Source organism: Nematocida displodere (assembly GCF_001642395.1).
Source record: "Nematocida displodere strain JUm2807 chromosome Unknown 6, whole genome shotgun sequence".
Classification (NCBI taxonomy): domain Eukaryota; kingdom Fungi; phylum Microsporidia; genus Nematocida; species Nematocida displodere.
In genome coordinates this window covers 48,147-65,147 of record NW_027138137.1, presented here as the reverse complement: position 1 = coordinate 65,147, position 17,001 = coordinate 48,147, and the positions used below count along the sequence as shown (strand labels likewise).

General features: G+C 47.6%; 14 protein-coding genes across 14 annotated transcripts; 6 read left to right on the top strand and 8 right to left on the bottom strand.

Moving 5' to 3' along the window:
• Positions 1–9: 9 nt before the first annotated feature.
• NEDG_01607 (uncharacterized protein) lies at positions 10–1,851 on the top strand (the record flags this gene model as incomplete). Its single annotated transcript, XM_067689025.1, has 1 exon — positions 10–1,851. One exon carries the CDS (start codon positions 10–12, stop codon positions 1,849–1,851), a length of 1,842 nt encoding a protein of 613 aa, XP_067544915.1.
• A 302-nt stretch (positions 1,852–2,153) lies between these two features.
• On the bottom strand, positions 2,154–3,416 carry NEDG_01606 (uncharacterized protein; the record flags this gene model as incomplete). Its single annotated transcript, XM_067689024.1, has 1 exon — positions 2,154–3,416. One exon carries the CDS (start codon positions 3,414–3,416, stop codon positions 2,154–2,156), a length of 1,263 nt encoding a protein of 420 aa, XP_067544914.1.
• A 119-nt stretch (positions 3,417–3,535) lies between these two features.
• Positions 3,536–3,931, bottom strand: NEDG_01605 (uncharacterized protein; the record flags this gene model as incomplete). Its single annotated transcript, XM_067689023.1, has 1 exon — positions 3,536–3,931. The coding sequence occupies one exon, from the start codon at positions 3,929–3,931 to the stop codon at positions 3,536–3,538; it is 396 nt and encodes a 131-aa protein (XP_067544913.1).
• A 101-nt stretch (positions 3,932–4,032) lies between these two features.
• NEDG_01604 (uncharacterized protein) lies at positions 4,033–5,859 on the top strand (the record flags this gene model as incomplete). Its single annotated transcript, XM_067689022.1, has 1 exon — positions 4,033–5,859. The coding sequence occupies one exon, from the start codon at positions 4,033–4,035 to the stop codon at positions 5,857–5,859; it is 1,827 nt and encodes a 608-aa protein (XP_067544912.1).
• A 125-nt stretch (positions 5,860–5,984) lies between these two features.
• On the bottom strand, positions 5,985–6,989 carry NEDG_01603 (tRNA pseudouridine38/39 synthase; the record flags this gene model as incomplete). The annotated part of the gene is made up of 1 exon (XM_067689021.1): positions 5,985–6,989. One exon carries the CDS (start codon positions 6,987–6,989, stop codon positions 5,985–5,987), a length of 1,005 nt encoding a protein of 334 aa, XP_067544911.1.
• Positions 6,990–7,007: 18 nt separating this feature from the next.
• Positions 7,008–7,277, top strand: NEDG_01602 (U6 snRNA-associated Sm-like protein LSm7; the record flags this gene model as incomplete). The annotated part of the gene is made up of 1 exon (XM_067689020.1): positions 7,008–7,277. One exon carries the CDS (start codon positions 7,008–7,010, stop codon positions 7,275–7,277), a length of 270 nt encoding a protein of 89 aa, XP_067544910.1.
• Positions 7,278–7,367: 90 nt separating this feature from the next.
• NEDG_01601 (uncharacterized protein) lies at positions 7,368–10,955 on the bottom strand (the record flags this gene model as incomplete). Its single annotated transcript, XM_067689019.1, has 1 exon — positions 7,368–10,955. One exon carries the CDS (start codon positions 10,953–10,955, stop codon positions 7,368–7,370), a length of 3,588 nt encoding a protein of 1,195 aa, XP_067544909.1.
• Positions 10,956–11,137: 182 nt separating this feature from the next.
• Positions 11,138–11,941, bottom strand: NEDG_01600 (18S rRNA (guanine1575-N7)-methyltransferase; the record flags this gene model as incomplete). Its single annotated transcript, XM_067689018.1, has 1 exon — positions 11,138–11,941. One exon carries the CDS (start codon positions 11,939–11,941, stop codon positions 11,138–11,140), a length of 804 nt encoding a protein of 267 aa, XP_067544908.1.
• A 125-nt stretch (positions 11,942–12,066) lies between these two features.
• On the bottom strand, positions 12,067–13,032 carry NEDG_01599 (uncharacterized protein; the record flags this gene model as incomplete). Its single annotated transcript, XM_067689017.1, has 1 exon — positions 12,067–13,032. One exon carries the CDS (start codon positions 13,030–13,032, stop codon positions 12,067–12,069), a length of 966 nt encoding a protein of 321 aa, XP_067544907.1.
• Positions 13,033–13,159: 127 nt separating this feature from the next.
• NEDG_01598 (uncharacterized protein) lies at positions 13,160–13,453 on the top strand (the record flags this gene model as incomplete). Its single annotated transcript, XM_067689016.1, has 1 exon — positions 13,160–13,453. The coding sequence occupies one exon, from the start codon at positions 13,160–13,162 to the stop codon at positions 13,451–13,453; it is 294 nt and encodes a 97-aa protein (XP_067544906.1).
• A 55-nt stretch (positions 13,454–13,508) lies between these two features.
• Positions 13,509–13,703, top strand: NEDG_01597 (40S ribosomal protein uS14; the record flags this gene model as incomplete). The annotated part of the gene is made up of 1 exon (XM_067689015.1): positions 13,509–13,703. The coding sequence occupies one exon, from the start codon at positions 13,509–13,511 to the stop codon at positions 13,701–13,703; it is 195 nt and encodes a 64-aa protein (XP_067544905.1).
• A 222-nt stretch (positions 13,704–13,925) lies between these two features.
• On the bottom strand, positions 13,926–14,516 carry NEDG_01596 (40S ribosomal protein uS7; the record flags this gene model as incomplete). Its single annotated transcript, XM_067689014.1, has 1 exon — positions 13,926–14,516. The coding sequence occupies one exon, from the start codon at positions 14,514–14,516 to the stop codon at positions 13,926–13,928; it is 591 nt and encodes a 196-aa protein (XP_067544904.1).
• Positions 14,517–14,576: 60 nt separating this feature from the next.
• On the bottom strand, positions 14,577–16,166 carry NEDG_01595 (T-complex protein 1 subunit zeta; the record flags this gene model as incomplete). Its single annotated transcript, XM_067689013.1, has 1 exon — positions 14,577–16,166. One exon carries the CDS (start codon positions 16,164–16,166, stop codon positions 14,577–14,579), a length of 1,590 nt encoding a protein of 529 aa, XP_067544903.1.
• A 217-nt stretch (positions 16,167–16,383) lies between these two features.
• Positions 16,384–16,917, top strand: NEDG_01594 (uncharacterized protein; the record flags this gene model as incomplete). Its single annotated transcript, XM_067689012.1, has 1 exon — positions 16,384–16,917. The coding sequence occupies one exon, from the start codon at positions 16,384–16,386 to the stop codon at positions 16,915–16,917; it is 534 nt and encodes a 177-aa protein (XP_067544902.1).
• Between the last annotated feature and the right edge of the window lie 84 nt (positions 16,918–17,001).

The window sequence follows — 17,001 nt, the reverse complement described above, 5'->3', positions numbered from 1 at the left end:
TTTTTAATGATGGAGCAAACGAACCCAGCACAACAGACATATGAAAAACAACTAAAGCAATTTGCAGACAAGTGTTTAGACCAGCAGAGCACCAAATTATCAAGATCACCATCCAGAAATACACCAAGTAAAAGGGAAGGAATGGGGCCACCACCAGTAACTCATGATGAACTAACCAAAATAACAGAGCTCGTTTTAGACAAAAACATAGCTTACATAGCAGAGCATATTTTAAAGATCCATGATAAGAACTTCGATAATGTCATGGTCATAATAACCACTATGGACACCAAAACCACATGGGATTCTGCTTTGCGATTGAAGGAGATAATCACAGAACTTGGCGGTGATATTAGGAAATACCAAAAACACAGAACCGACTCAGATATAGACATTTTAGACTTAAAAGAAACATACTCGCAGCTATTGCAAACTCAGATTGATCTAGCCATATTTAACCATCTAAAAAACAACGACCAAACTCTAATTAAAAGAGTGTCCGCTAGCAATCAATCTACGGTAAAAGCCGCCCTTGACAAGCATCTTAACACCCATATTGAAATGTTAAACAAGACACAAAAAGAGATAAGGAATCATCTAAGAAGTACCTATAAAATTTACACAACTAGTAACTCGTTGTCAGGAAGCACCCACAACCTAAGTGACTTTGGATCGGGATTATTTTTGGGAAATGAAAGCCCATTGAAAATAGATCTAGAGGATGATATTGACTTGCTATTTGACGATGAGCAGGCATTAACAACATTAAGGCCAGATCCACAAGACTCAATTAAAACAATAGTCCCGAATCAAGAAACTGCATCACCAGCACCATCAAGACCTGCATCACCAGTAGTATTACCACCAACACCAGCACCAGCACCATCAAGATCTGCATCACTAGTAGTACTACCACCAACACCAGCACCAGCACCAGCAAGACCTGCATCACTAGTAGTATTACCACCAACACCATCACCATCACCAACACCAGCACCATCACCAGCACCATCACCATCACCATCACCATCACCATCAAGACCTGCATCAACACACAGCTCCAGAAGATCTTCTGTTGACCTAATCCACACTCAGCCCGGTCTGCTCTACGCCCTGGCCTGCGACCTCCTCCTCTACCTAGTCGCCATCACTGTGCTACTGCCCATTCTGCTCTTTGCTCTCCACACCGGGTCTAGTCTTTCACCCTCCACCCTAAGCCAGACGTTCCCATACTTTGGACAATGCACCGACGCAATCCAAAACCTTACCGACAAGAATATTTTTACGGGTTTGTCAATCTCGGCAGTGCTTGCCGTGCTTGCAACACTCATCCTCTCGGACGAGTACACACCCATCCACCCGAAAATAACGCCCAGATATCTCAGCACCAAGAGCGCCGCCAAGAAGGCCGGGGCCATTGGAATCCTTGCCGCAGGCATCTTCCTTTTCATCACAATGGGGATTGTGATGGTCTCTGACGTGTTGGTTGTTGCTTCTGATCTCAAGCTCAGCCAGATGGAGATGTTCTTAACAGTGGTGACGGGAGCGTCCTTTGCAGTGTTCCTGGTGCACAGAGCTGTGACGGCATTCAAGAATGCTACGTCACAGAGGCCAAGTGTGGAACGGGTTGTTCACCTCAGCGTTTTCGTGCTGACAACAATGCTGTGTCTGTTCATGATAACGGCATGCGTTGCCAAGTTCAACAGCGAGGCAGTAACAGTCTTCCCTGCCGTTAAACAGGCTGCATGCGATCTTTTCACATTTGAAGAAGACCCCCCAACGCTCTGGTATGTTGCCAGCAGCTGGGGAGGCGGGGTTTTGAACCCTTTCAACGGGTCTGCCGCAGAGTAGAGCCTGGTATGGTCTGGTTGCCCAGAAGAGCAATAAACTAGTAAAACAATAGCAATTTGGCAATTTGGCGTGTTCGGGGTGTGCAGGTGAAGTGCCAGTAAAATGACATCTTATCAAAAAGTCACAGACAAGCACACACCTGGATTGGGCGGGTTAGTTCGGGACATAGTTTTATCTTTCTAAACCAGAGCAGAAATGGTTTATTTAACACAATGCTAGAATGCGTCTTTCAAAAGCACAAGCCCGAACACACTCTAAAAGCAATTGTGTCCGGGGTGGTTTGATAAAAGAAAAAGACTGCCTTAGAGACTTCTCACACCAACGGGCAGAGTACTAAAGACAATCTGCTCCTTTGCTAGCCGGGGAATAATGTCTGTTTCTGAAAAAGCTGCCCCTGGCGTAAAGATTCCCCTTGTTTTCTTCAGCGAGGTTTTTTCGTTAGCTAAAATGGTTTCAGCTGACACAAGCAAGGCAACTGGGGTTGTAACATACCCGGGATCTGGTCCCGAGACCATAGTTTGGAAATTGAAGATTTCTCCAGTCTTATCGACGCCCTTGATAAAGATCTTTGTCTGAAAGGCCGAGCAGGCAATTTCGTTGTCACTTGGGCCTTGGCTGCGCACTCTTCCAAAGCTTAGAATGTCAATGTACTTGTAGGCCACCTCTCGCAGGGCATTGGGGAGGAGGTACACCAAACCAACCAGTAGCCCAAGCATCAGGGTACAAAACACGCCAAATATGGTGGAAACGGAGATATAGCAGTGGCAGTTCGGGTATATGCCCCCAAGCTTCTTTCTTGTCTCTCTCAGAACAAAAGAGTCCGACCCTGGAAAGATCAGAGCGTACATGTTGGTTTTCTTGCTGAAAAAGGGCATCTTTTTGACCCGTCTTTTGGCGGAGGGTGTTGGTTTATGTTCTTTGGCAAGAGCCTTCTTTTCGGGTTTTCTCCCCTTCAGCAGATCGAGGCTGGTGATAATTGTTCTAAACGTCCCAAGATTAATTCTTGCATTTACCAAATGCATGTACGACTCTGCATAGGCTTCAACCACTTCTTTGCTTTTTCCTATTTCCTTCATGGTGTAGACCATGCCAATATCAATGGGAAGGGAGTCAAACCCACAGGCGTGGACAACCATTACCCCGGCAGCCAGGGCCTTGTCTGAAAACACAGCCATACTCTGGCCCATAAACCCAGGCTCCCCGGTGCAGTCAATGTAATGGGTCTTGGCTTTGATTGCGGCATCAACTATCTGAAGCCCCGTGTGCGCAAACGGGCCTATGCAGTTGATAACCACTCTGTACTTCTTGAAAACCCTGGAAAGCGCTTTTGGGTCATCCACCCCAACAATATGTTTGCTAACGCCGTCTAGGGACTTGTGTGTGGCCAGTTCAATGCCTTTAAACACGCCAGCAAGTTTTTGGGCGTTTCTGCACGTTACACCAATCTTAAGGCGCGGGCGCTGTTCAACAATGTACTCTAATAGTTTCTGGGCGGTAAACCCATTTCCTCCACATATGAGGATGTCTTTCCTGGTGTTTGTCTCTTTCTTCTCTTTAGGCACCATCTTCCTAAAAATCTTTCTCGGGTTATATACTTGTATTGAAAGCTTAATTACCCAGGCAAATTAATTTACCCAACAGCCTGTCAGGTTCGGGACGTAAAACAGATGTAAAAGCTTCCCAATCAGAAAAAAGGGGAAATAAACTCCTCCTCCTTCTCCTCTTTTTCAAGCTCCCACCCCTCAGAAACAAGCATCTGTGTTTCTTCCTCAGAAATTGGCGCATGCGAGAATTGGCAGTTTCTTCTTCGGCAATTCTTCTTGATATGAAAGAGCTTACACGGGAACTTAGCTAAATCATGGGAAAATGTACAGTTACTCCCTCTAATGCACGCATTCTTCACAAAGTACTTGCAAAGATGCTTTTTTTCTGGCTTGTAGATGTTTTTAATGATCGAATTCTCTTTTTCTTTCTTGCTTGTTTTTAGTGGCTTTTTTGGTAGTGGGTCGCCACTTTCTCTTCTTTCTCTAAAAAGAGGAACTTGAAGCTTTGGCAGCTGCGGGAGCTCAACAGTCTTCATTGCAAAGGCTTCTTAAATTTTTTATTTATAGGCTGGTTGGTGGCTGTGGGGCTGGCTATTGATTAATTTTAGCATTTAAATAAAAATAAAACTTTAAAAGTATGAGCACAACCGGACTAAAGTCACTGGAACATCGACAAACACCCAGAAAACGAGTGATTAAGATGCGAATAATAAGGTTAATTGTGTTGGCATTGGTGGCCCAGACTACCAAATACTGCTTTTGCAGTGAGGAGTCTACCCCTAGCTCTACCAAAGATGGGCAGGAGCAAAGCAGTGAGGATGGAATGCCCGGGCGCTACTCCGACGACGAACGGTTTGGAGGGAAAGAGAAGAAAGACAAGAAGGCCGACCCAGAGGTGCTGAAGGTTGAGCAAGAAAAGCTAGAAACGTACGAAAAGGGAAAAGAGGCCTTTGAGAGTGGCGACCTAACCGACGCTCTGGACCACTTCATTCAGGCGCAAAGAGACCTGCAAAAAATAGCGGACGAGGCCTCAAAAGAGCATCTCCGGCTAGACATTGGGAAAAGAAAGGCAGACACCTTGTTCATGCTTGGGCGGTACAAGGAAGCCTCAGATGAGGCGATGAGACTTGGAACGCTCAACAGAGAAGCCATCACTCTTTTGCAGACCTCTCTCAAACTCTCAAATCTCAACGAGATGTCAACGGAGGCAGAAATAGACAAAGCTATTGAGGAGCACGGAAACTCAGCAGGCCTTCTAAAGCTGCGAATCAACAAGAGAATGAAGGCTGGTCTCTACTACTTAGCCCTGCAGGACATCAAGCCGCTGCGAGAGCTTAAAGGGAACGAAAAGGAGGCTGATAAGCAAATGATGCACTGCAACTTTTTAACGGGGAACTACAAGAGTGCACTTGAAACCCTGGCCAAAGAGAAAGACCTGGACATTCTTCACAAAAAGTTTTCCATTGCGCTGAGGAAGTACGACCAAATAATGGCCAATAAGAATCGGTACAAAGACTCAGTTGTTGCGCGCATGCTGAAGGAGCTTCTAAACAGCGATATTAAGATCGGGAAGGCGTTTAACTCCAGATACCGACCATGCATCTTCACCAAGATGGTTGTTGATATCTGTAACAAAGGAATAGAGCTAGCTAGGAAAGAAAAGCTAGGAAACGAGAGCATCTTTTTCTCAACCCGTCTACTTAAGGAAAAGTCAAAGCTTGAAGAGGAAGACTATGCCAGGCACGTTGAGGTTCTCATTGAAGCCAAAAAGTTCCAGGAGGCAGAGCAAACCATCCGAAAGCATCTTCTCACCGACTCAGACGCCTCCAAAGAAATCAGGCAGAAGTACAACGCCGCCAAGAATCAGGCCCTGGACGAGGCTGAAAAGGCGAGAGAGAAGAAACAAAAGCTTGAGGAAGAAAAGGCCGATGAGACAATCAAGGAGAATAGAGAAAAGGAGAAAAAGAGGTGTGAGCGACGTAAAAAGTACGTTGCTTCCAAAAGAGGCAAAGTCTTTGATTCAGAAGGTTTCTACAAGTTCTTTGGGCTCTCAAAAGGAGCCGATAAAACCGTTGTGAACAAAGCTTACCTGAAGTTTGCCCGAGAGACGCTTAAAAAAAAGAGCGGCCAGGACAAGAAGGAGGCCGACCTGTCCAGGACCAGGCTGGTGACCGCGAACAAAGCCAAAGAGGTTTTGCTAAACCCCGAGCGAAAGGAAGAGTACGACAGTGGGCTATACATGACAGAAAAAGAAAAGGAGCAGTGGGGGTACAACGAGGACATGCTTGACCAGTACGAGGGACAGGGCGGGCACAGCCAGGGCCACGGCGCCGACCTCTTTGAAATACTCCTGGGCGGCGGCGGAAACTTTGGCGGTGGAAACTTCGGCGGTTTTGGAGGCGGCTTCGGGGGCTTTGGTTCAAGCTTTGGCGGCGGTCGTAGTCGGGTGGTTTACTACATGTAAGCCCGGGTTCATACTGCCAGGCGCGTCTGTGGGCGCGTCTGTGTGTCTGTGTTGCGTAGACAAAGACAGCTTTGGCCAATAAATGGTACTAAAGATGGCTAGTGTTCGGGTGGGCTGCAGCCGTTTTATTTGTTTCGGGTGGGGCTTGGGGTGTCCTTGCACCCCTCAGCCCCTATGCGGGCAGATACTTCTCCGGTGACCAGCGTCTGGGCCAGAAGAAGCCTGGGGGAGCGTCTCTTGCTCGGGGTTGTCCTCATGGCTGAAAGATCTACGCCCCTGAACGCACACCTGGCAAGAACAAGAGGTTGAGAGTCTGCCAGTGGGATATCTTTTTCCCCCCGGCTTTGCATATCTAGAACGTTTTTAATTGAGATACTTGTCCCCGAGCCAATCAACCTGAGAAGACCAAAAGTCTTCCGAACCTGGTTGTGAAGGAACGAGCGAGCACGAATGCGCATCACAAAGATATCAATACCGAGTTCTGCAAGGCTCCTCTGCTTCTCAAAGAGAATGGAGTCTACCGTTCGGACAAGATCTTGGGCCGCTTCGCTGTCCGGGGAGAGGAGCTGTTTTCGTTCAAGCCTTCGGGCTTTGGAGGCCGGCTTTTCGGGCTTTGAGAGGCGGCCCAGCCAGTGCGTGCCCTCAAGAAGCTTGGCGGCGCTGCGCATCCGCTCCAGGTCAAGAGCTTCCCCGGCAAAGTAGTACTCGTACTCTCTCCACTCACAGGAGAACCTGGCACTTACACCATCGTCCACATACATCCACCCGAGAACGCGAATGTCTGGGGGAAGGTACTGGTTGAGTATCAGGTCGTATGGGTACGGGGTGGAAAGGGTTTGCGTGGGCGGGGAAAGAACTAGAGAGATGTACTGCGCAGCTGCGGACACGCCTGCATCTGTTCGCCCGCACTTGTGGTACTTAGCTGCAGTCGCACTGTTGAGTATCTCTTTTGGGATGATAAACTCATTATCTGAGATAGTTACCTGTTTTTCCGTTTGAATCATTTTTGCTTGGGTCAGTGCCCGAAACAGGAAGTACTCAATGGTCGAGAGTCCTGGCTGGTATGCAAACCCGTAGTAACCACGGCCCACGTACGACAGCTTCAGAAGAACGTTGCTTGAAGTTCTCATACGTAATAAAAAAATTACATGAAAGATGACAAAGGAGGGAAGCGAGAGCAAGTCTTTGATCTGGAGAGATACTCCGGGAAAATAGTGCAGATATCCTTCTTTGGGGGCATTCAGGTATGTGGCCGCTTAAAAGGATACGACCAAATCCTTAACATAGTTCTAGAGAACGCCAAAATGACCAAAACCCCAGACACAGAATGCCCCGAGGTTGAGGCGCTCTTCAACGAAAAACCTTCCACCTTCATGTGCAAAGGAACTTCCATATGCTCCATTGACTTGCTGGAATAGATTGTGTTTGGGTTAGTGCCCGAAACTCCCCACTGCTTCTTTTGCCCATGTGCCCATACAGGGTATTTGCTATTAAATTTTTATTTCTATTTATGGAAATATTCGTTGGAGGTAGGAGTCAATTAGCGAAGTATCTGGCTGTGTAATCACTGGCCTTTCGGGGTCGTACAGAACGTCTTCCTCGTTGTTTTGTGAGATAAAGTCTGTTTCAACAGAGGGCAAAAAGGCGGCTCTGTACTGGCGCAGGGCTGTGTTGAATAGGCTAACAGTAGAGTCATGCTTCTGTAACAGGAACGGTGTTAGTTTCTCTTTTGGTATGTTTTGAACAATACGTTCTATTTCCTGGGCATGCACGGCATGTTCCTGCGCTTTGCCAATGAGCTCACTAAGAACGTACTGGACGTACTCTTCCTCGTACCTGCCGCCAACGGTATTTCTGAGTTTGGAGCTTCTTTTCTTCTTTTTGGCTGACTGGGTTCCACTCATGAAGGTGTTGGTAATGAAAGACTTGGAGAGCGTTGCAGTTTCACAGTCGTCGTCCGCATAGACCCCATTGAGTATCTCTTCTCTTTCTCGCTCTTTTCTTTCTCGCACTAGCCCGAGCCTTTCAACGTGCTCAACGTGCTTTTGCGACATGCTGGCGATGGATGCAGCGTACTGGGACAGATTGTGGGTTAGCGTCTCAAACAGAGAGGCGGGGTTGGCGGCTGGGCGGGCTTGAAGAAGCTGGAAAATGTTCTGGTATTTCTCTATCTTGATTAGTAGATCGATGCCCTTTGGGTAGTCCCCGTGTAAGATGTGCATTTGGGCGGCTCCCAAGACGTCGTTTTTGCTCAGCAGTATGCCTTCTATTCTCTGGAGAGTGGCCTGGGTTACAGTGCCGGGCTCGCCAAACAGATCTTCCCAGAGACCCAGCTTTATCTTCAGAGCATTGGCAGGCTTTTTGCCGGGATTGCCAGCGGCTTTGTAGCATAGAAGGGCCTCCTCCAGCGAGTTTTCTTTGACCAGCGCGTCTCCGCTGGTAATTAGAAGAATGCTTGACAGGCATTTGAATGCGTGGCTGCTGGCTGCATACGCTTGCTCCTGTGGGGGCATGTCCTCTATCTTGATAAGATGAATGTAGAAGTCTCTCAGGTAGCTTTTCTCAAAAAAGCTTTTGAGTGCGTGTGCTGTGGCGGCTAGGGCTGTCTGCTCGTCCTCGCGGCTTGAAAACTTCTCCATCCGAGCTATCTCCTTCTTAATTGCGTATAGCACCTGTTTTGAGCGGTGTTTTAGAACAACAGCAATTCTATACCGCCGCTCAAGCTCTTCCAGGGTGTTGCTGCTGTCTATAATGTCTGTACCTGCGGACAAAAGGACCTCATTGGTTTCATCAAATGGCGAGTCTGTTATGTAGAGAACAATATAGCAAAGAGTGTATGCGTACTGTGAAAGACAGTGTCTGAGCACCTCTTCTTTGGAAATGATGGGAATGGCGCGCTGAAGAATACTTATACTCGCAGAGTGCCCTTCCGCAAGTGCAAACGAGAATGGAGACACTGCCGGGTCACTGGCAAACTGGCTGGCCAGGGCTATAATCGCCCCATAGGTTTTCCTGAAAAGGTAGATTTCAACCAGAACAGAGGATAGTACTTGTATGGTTCGGGTTTGGACTGTGGTAGGTGTGGTATGTGTTGGACTCTGTGTTTCTTTGATGCGGTCAATTACGTTCTGCTCTATTTTCTCAATACAGAGAGTGTTTTGGGCATTGTCCGTTACAAAAAGAATTTTGACTATCTCAAGAAGAAGTGTGCCTTCTATGCGGGTGTGTTGAAGCAGCCCAAGAAGGGGCGCCGTGATGATGTCCAGCCCAACTCCGTGCTTTTTGGCAAGTGTAATAGCTGCTTCTAAGTTTTTTTCTTCTGCTAGTTTCTCTATTTGGTGCTCCACCATAAACTGTAAATACTGTGTTTCAAGCATTCCATACTCATCGATTAGGATAGTGGCTGTGTTGGTCACAAAAACAATGCGGTTGTGCTTGCCCGTGCGTGATGCATACTCCTCGGCCACTTCCCCGTTCTCTTCGTTGTATGTGATCCTGAAAATATCCGTTGACGAGAGAAAATCTTTGGTAATCAGCAAGCATCCATGCTTGGACATTGCGCTGGCCACTGATGTCACCTGTCTAATCTTTTTAGAGGCTTCTCCAACTGTAACTGTGAGTGTTTGCTCTGCAAGGGTGATTGTTCCTCTGCTTTGGCCCAGGACAATTGCACAATCTTCAACCGCATCTGGTATTTCTGTTTGGGGCACCGTTTGGGGCGCGGTATGCTTCACTGAAAGCCCCTCCAGCGACCTGCCCAAAGACTCGGTTCCGTCGGAGCCTTTCCCGGAGGGAATGGTTGCTAGACCGCCTGGCAGCGCACACTCTATCCTTCCAGCAAAACAGCTTATTCGGGCAGGCATGCTATCGAGCGATAAAAACCTGGAAAACAGCGGTGGTGGAATGCAGCACTTAGCAAGATTGTAAAAAATGAGCCTGCACCCGTCAACATCCACCACATCAGTGTCTGTTCGATTAACCATGGTTTTTTGCGAAACCACAAGCACTCCAGCTTCAGTCACTATTTGAATGCAGGTGCCTGTCTGGAGCGGAGCGCGGCTGTGGTCGGGTACAATAGAAGCGCTGCCACCAAGACTTTCTGTTCCAAAGACACTGTTTAGGTCAAGATTTCCTTTTAGGTAAATGCAGTTGTTTTTGATGTAGTAGACCTTGAAAAACATGCGCGAATGCTCTTGGTGGATTAGATAGAGGTAGTCTGTTTGCGACCCAATGGCGACAACTCGGTTTTCTGAAATTTGCTCTTTTGTTTGGTCGCACTTTCTGACGTGATGAACCTCCTTGAACTTGAGGGCATTTCTTTCAAGAACGTGGATAATGTTCTCGTCACTAACTGCATAGACCAGAGAAAACCGATTGTGCCAGGCTGCAAGCTTGTAGTTTGACCGCGTTTCAAAAAGGACGCTTTCTCTTGCTCTGGTGTCTTCAACGTATGTTTTTTCGTCATCTGGCATTGGCACTCTTCTGACTATGTCAACATAGGCGCTCTCGTGCATAAGATACTTTTTGGTCCGAACAAGTCGGCTGTTCATAACCTTGTTGCTGATGCTGTGCGTGTCAGCTATTTCGGATAGGTCGTACCTGAAAATGCACAGCAAAGAGTTGGCAAGCACCAGGATGTACTTCCCGTCAAGAGACCACTCTGCATGCACCGTGGTTACTTGGCTTTGCCTAATTGCTTCAATTGCTGCGTCCTTAAACCCCGCCTGTTTAACCAGCTCCATCTCTCTGTCAATGAGAAACATCTCTGTTTCCGTCACAATTAGAAGATTTCCGTTATCTTTGTTGAAAAACGCGCCAAGAATTGTTGTTTCTTCCATTTCTCCAACCGCTTCCCACACATAGCTCTTGTTTTTGAGCGCTCTGTAGATCCTTCCTGAGCGGTGCACTGTTTTGAACTCGTTTCCACCCGTTTCGGCGTAAAAAGCTATTACACCCGTTTCTTCCGGCACAGCTTCAGATACTTTAACCAGCCCATTCTGGTGGCGCACCCCCGCCTCTGTGAGGATGTATCCGCCTGAGACCGTGGGGTTCTTGCATTTGACAATGTTGGTAACTTCCAATGCTATGTTCTCCATGCTAAAATATTTGCAAGACTTTGTGTTCGGGTACAGGCCGGGTATTCGGGGTACATGTCGGGTATTCGGGGTACAGCTCGTAACAGGCCGCAAAACCATCTACAGACCTATTTATTGGGGAACAGTGATCTGTTGGGTAACAGTGTTTTATTGGATAATAGTATTTTATTGGGGAACAGTAGCTAGTACTTGCTGTTTCTCTTTCGGCCGGTATATTTTGACGTTTCTGGGACTTCGTACCCTTTTTCTTGTCTCTTGCCCTTCTTTTTAATGATCCAGTCCCGCAGGGCAAGGTCTCGGTTGGCAATGCGCTTGAACGCCTTCTCCTTTCTTTCGGGGACGTGGGAAGACTTCCCCTTGGACCCGGCCATCTCTAAAATCAGGTAGGTTTTCCGCTTTTTTTTGCTATCTGCGTTTTCTACAAGAGTTCCTCCTGAAAAACCGTTTTTTTTGGCACATTTCATAATGTCGTCCATATGCTTGTCTGTTTCAGGGAAGTACTGCAACACTGCCATTCCCTTGGACTTAAGAGCATCATAGAGCGTGTAGAAAAAGGCATTGAGAAACCTTTTGAAGTTGTTCTGAACAACCAACCACTGGAGGACGCTGACACTAATCGCATAGTCAAAAGAAGCACTTTTGAAGGGAAGACCCTCTCCTATGTCAACAGCTGCAAAGTCGCAGAACTTTGACGCTGCATCCTGGTCGTACGTAATCTGCCCAACACGCGCCTGCGCCAGCCTAAGCATTTCATCGCTTATGTCCACCCCAATCACATAGTTGTTGTTGTCAAGTATTTTTTCCGTGCTTATGCCGCTCCCACAGCCTATATCCAGGATAAGAGAATCGTGTGGATCGTTTATGATGCTTAAACACCTCTCTGTGATTTTGCCCTGTATGTTGTTCAAGCTTGAACTGCTGTCATACTTATTTGCAACCTCTCCAGTGTAGTATATTCTAGCACCCGAACTCTCTGGACGTCCCATAAAAAATTTGCGCCCCGAACGTCTCTGAACACCTCTAGCTCTAAAATACCCACCCGAACATCCGAACACACCCGAACACCCTACCTTATAGTTGTTTATTTTACACTAAAATGTGCTTCTGAGTGTTAGAATGTCTTTGGAAGTATGTCCATGGGCACATAATTGCGTGGCAGACAAAAGTCTCTGTATTTGTTATAAAAATCTTTATAACCGCCAGTCATAATGTACAAATGAGGAAATCTAAGATAGGGATAGGTCGATTGTCTCCTATCTTCGTTTCTCATAAACATAGCCAGCCGAGGAGCGCGTACGGAGGAGTACTCACAGTAAAAGACAAAAATCGTCTCGGAACCAACCCCTTGCTCAAGGCAGCTATTAAATAGATGGTAGACACCTGTTTGTGTCATAACGTTTTCAGCAGTGCTAATGTGCCCCCCAGCATACTCGTACTCAAAGCGACAGTCAATAAGAACATACCGACCACCAATCTTGCCCGAAAGCAGACTGATTAGCGTCTCCGAACTAATCCGAAGAATGGCATCGGAAGGCCCCACCCCAAGCGAGGGAAGCGCACACGAGTAGGAGGGAAGCAAACCTTTCACAGCCTCCACAACAATCGGCGTAAATGTTCCTGAAAACGTCTGCGTCTTTTCAAGGCCCTCCTTCCGGGCCCAGTGCTTGTTCGATACCCGCCTCGTTTTTTCGTAAAGCGGCGACCTTTCAGGCTTTCTCTCCTCCTCCCCCCGAGCTGCACACTCTCCAGCACCCCCACAATTAGCCCCCTTTGGGCTGATTGCTCTGCTGCCTGGGGAGAGGCGCCCTTTTCCATGGACGCCCACCACAAACAAGCTCCGCGAGGTCCTCCGCCCCCCATCGCTCTCCTCCAGCGTCTCTCTGCTGGCTTCTTCAATGGCCGAGGAAAAGGTAACGGAATTAGCACTTCTTGTCCTCTTTTTCGGCCGACCAATCATATCTCGTGCCAGGGGAAGCAAGAGACAGAGAGGTCTCTCATCACTCAGCGACCTTCCAATCTCCTCAAGCTCCGTGCTGTTGGTAACTATTATATCTGGCTCAGATTCTAAGTTGCTCATTAGGCGGGGAGACAAAATAAAAATATATAACACAGTTTCACAAGGCTTCTAGAACAAAAATACATCTGTAAAACACTGATCGCCCATCTGCCCCAAAAAACATATATTGTATTTCTTGTTTGTGTTTATGTTTGATACTTTCACGATTAGAACACATCCCCTCCACAAGAGCAGCCTCTATGGAGAGGAAGGCTTCTCTTTTTTGAAGATGCTTTCTCCCGACCCAACCGGCCGCTTGCTTGCCGATGAGTTTCTTATCTGGGGGATGGCCACCCTTCTGCTGGCACTTATTTATTACTTCTGGCTTCAGGTGAAGAGAGACCTTAAAAGAAGACTTCTGGGGAGGAAGTATGCCTCCCTCTCGATCCGGAAAGAGCCAACGCTTGACACCGAGGTTTTAACCCTGGGAACCAGTCCGTAGGCCTCTTCCGCCCACTCCAATTCCATTTTATTTTTTAGTCCCTGCAAAATTTACAATGGACAACAGAGTTATTGAAGACATCCAAACACTCAGAGTAGCAGTAAAAAGTGAAGAACCAAGAGGAAGAGGATCAAGAAACTGTAGATCATGCATGAATCACCGGGGACTAATTAGAACGTTCAACTTAATGATGTGCAGAAGATGCTTTAGAGAGTATGCTGGAGACATAGGCTTCCAAAAGGTAGACTAAAGACTAAGCTGGATGCTTCTTGCACCCGCTCGCCATAAAACAATAAATACAACTGGTACCTGGATCAGGCTATGGGTGTGCGTCCTAACATACCGTACGACCGTGCACGGGCTATGGCCGTTACCCAGACACGGGGACAGAGACCAGGGACTGACCGTTACCCAGACGTAGACAGAGACCATGGACAGAGGCCATGGACCGTGAGTGACCCAAATTCTTTATTTATCTGCTGGACTTGGCAACTCTTTCAATTTCATCTCTCTTCTTGATGGCAAAGGAGTTGGGGTTGCTTCTAGAGGCTGCAATAAGCTCTTCAGCGATGGTTTCTGGGAGGGTTTTAGCATTCTTGAACGCTGACTTTCTCATTCCCGTGGTAAGGGTGGAAATGGAAAGGTTGAGTCTTCTAAGAGGAGAAACGTCAACTGAAGATCTCTTGGCTGATCCTCCCTTGCCAACACGGGCAGTGTTCTCCCTGGGTCCTCCGTTGATGCAGGCATCTACAAGAACTTGCAGGGGGTTCTTCTTGGTAAGCTTTTCCATAATAATGAAAGAGTCTTTGATAGCCTTTAGGACAAGAAGGGCTTTGCCGGTGTTTCTTCCGTGTCTCATAAGGCCGTGGGCTAGTCTCATGGTTATTGGCATACCTGCCTTCTCAAAGGCTTTCTTTGAGTAGTTGCATCCAGTGTGTGGTACAGAGATTCTTGTGTGTACGTTGATGTATGGTTTAAGAGATAGATCATTAACCTCGATGTCGTCGTATGAGAATCTTCCGAATAGCTTAATGGTGCTCTCTCTGGAGTTAATCTGTTCCATGTGCAAGGGAGAAGAAAAAATAAAAAAAAGTAGTTCGGGTCGGGGGTAGTGGTCGGGTATTTATTTGACCTCTTTTCCACTTCTGATGATTTCATCGATCATAAGGATCTTGGTGGAAACAAGCACAGAAGCCTGAATGGTGTTTTCAACAACGGTAAAATTATCGATGATGCCGTGCTCCAGGGCATCGATGATTTCTCCTTTTGAGGCTTCAACCGTTGGGTGCTTGATTCCCGAGGCTTTTATCTTGGAGAGGGTTTCAACTGAGTTGTGGCCCATGTTTTTGCTGAGTATCCTTGGGACAGAAAGCAGGCCTTCCCTCCAAATGGTGGTTGCAATGTGTTCTTGGGTGGGGGAGAGGGAAGAGGTGGTGGTTGGGTGCTCTAGCGTCTGGGAAAGGTTGTAGTACACCGAGGCCCCGCCTGGGAGAATGCCTCCATCGGTTAGGCCGCACGAAATAGACTTGAGCGCCGACTTAACGGCGCCTTCAATGTACTCTAGCTGGTAGGGGGACGTTCCTTGGACCAGGAGGGTGCAGGACCTCTCAAACGGCGTTTTTTCAACGAAGGTAAACTTGTCCTCGCCCACCGAGATCTCTTTGACGCTGCCTGCAAAGCCAAAAACGTCTTTGGTAAGCTCTGAGATGGACCCAATTGGGGTGCATCCCGTAAGTCTTTGCAGTCTTTCCATGTTGCGTTTTTTAGCTCTTCTGAGTGCTAAAACGTTGTATCTTGCAAAAATTTCAAGGGCGTGTTGATCAATTCCTTTTTGGGTAATAAGCATAAATTGTGGGTGGAGGGACATGTTGGCCTGAGCTACCTCCTGCATGGCCCCAATGACTTTCTGCACCCTTTCAATCATCAGCCTTCTCTCTCCCTCCTCCATTTTTAGCTTGTCCTCGGTGCGGCTGTAGTAGAACTGCGCGTTTAGCTCGGGCTTCTCATACTCAAAGGAAAGGTTGGTGCAGAGAATAAAGACGTTTTCAAGCTTTTTGGGCATCATTGGGTGCCGCCCGCCGTGATCAAGCACCAGGCCCTGAACGACCCTCAGCGGCTCCGTGGAGTCTATGTTCATCATTTTCACAACCTCCAGCATCTTTAGATCGGTGCTCCCGTTCTCAGTAACCGTTTTTATGGCTGAAACGAGAAGATCAGAGAACTTTTTGGCCTGGGGAGCGGCAAACTTGCTCCTGAGAGCGGTTAGCCCCAGGTTGTAAATGTGCTCGGAGGCGCTGTCCAGTGGGATCTTTAGCCCGTCCAGAGCCCGGAGAACCTCTTTCTCTTTTTGAACCAGACCGTTAATGATTGTTTGCGGGTGTACACCTTCAAAAACGAACTCTAGCGCCTTGTTAAGCATCGCGGAGGCTATCACAGTTGAGGAAGTAACTCCGTCGCCATAGTCTGTGCCCTGCTGCGTGACCATTTTAGAGAGCAGCACTGCCCCAGGCTGGGCCAGCTGGATGTTTCTGAGAAGGGTCAGCCCGTCTTTAACAATGCGAATTTCTCCAGCAGGTGTTATCAGCATCTTTGTAGCCCCGTTAGGTCCCAGGCCGTTTCTTATTGTAGCAGAAAGCTGGCTTATTGCATCGATGTTTAGAGTGAGCGCTTGACCTGCCTGTGTGATTTGGGTGTCTTTGTCAAGATACGTCATTCAGTAAAAAAATAAAATTGCAAGCTAAAATACAGCTAAGGGCTGAAGCCAGGAATGGAGCAGAATTGGGCGGCAGCAAACGATTGGCTGCTGGGAGAAGGACAGCGGCCCCAAACGCAACCTGAAGATTTGTTGGTTAGTTTCTAAGCTTTCTGTGTTTGGGGTGAGGGTGCCTATTGGCTTTTTCAGATATAAGTACCTGTATCACCGGATAGGGATGGAAGCATGCACTGCACCTGAAGAAAGAAGCCGAGGCCTTGCTACAGAGGAGAGGCGCAAGAACAGAGCGGCGCGCGAAGCCCCGTGCAGCCACGGGGCAGAGTGCTCAGAAGCGTCCTCGAGCTCTCTGGAGCTAAGCCCCAAAGAGGCTGAAAGCCACTACATCAACTCGCAAGACTCCATTTTAGGAGATAAGCCTTACATTCTTCCTAATGGGGAAGTGTACAAAAAAAGAGTTCGAACGGTTATGACGCCAATGCAGAGCGAGACGCTAAAAAGGTACTTCAAGGTTAACTCGTTTCCCTCGGCCGAGGACCGTGCAGCTATATCTGGAACACTTGGCATGAAGCCCCGCACTGTTCAGGTCTGGTTTCAGAATCAAAGACAAAAGATGAAGCAGATGATCCAGGAGGAGGAAAAGATCAAGAACCTAAGACAAGAAAACACCCATTTTGAAGAAAAAGGAGAAGAAACGCTCTGGGTTCTTGCCAAACTCTCATGTGCCGTCTTAAACATAAACGATGTCATGTAAGGGGACAGGACAGGGCTGAAACACTACCCTAGGCCTCAAAACCCCGAACAAACAGCCAAATAAAGATAGATTAGGTTGGACTTT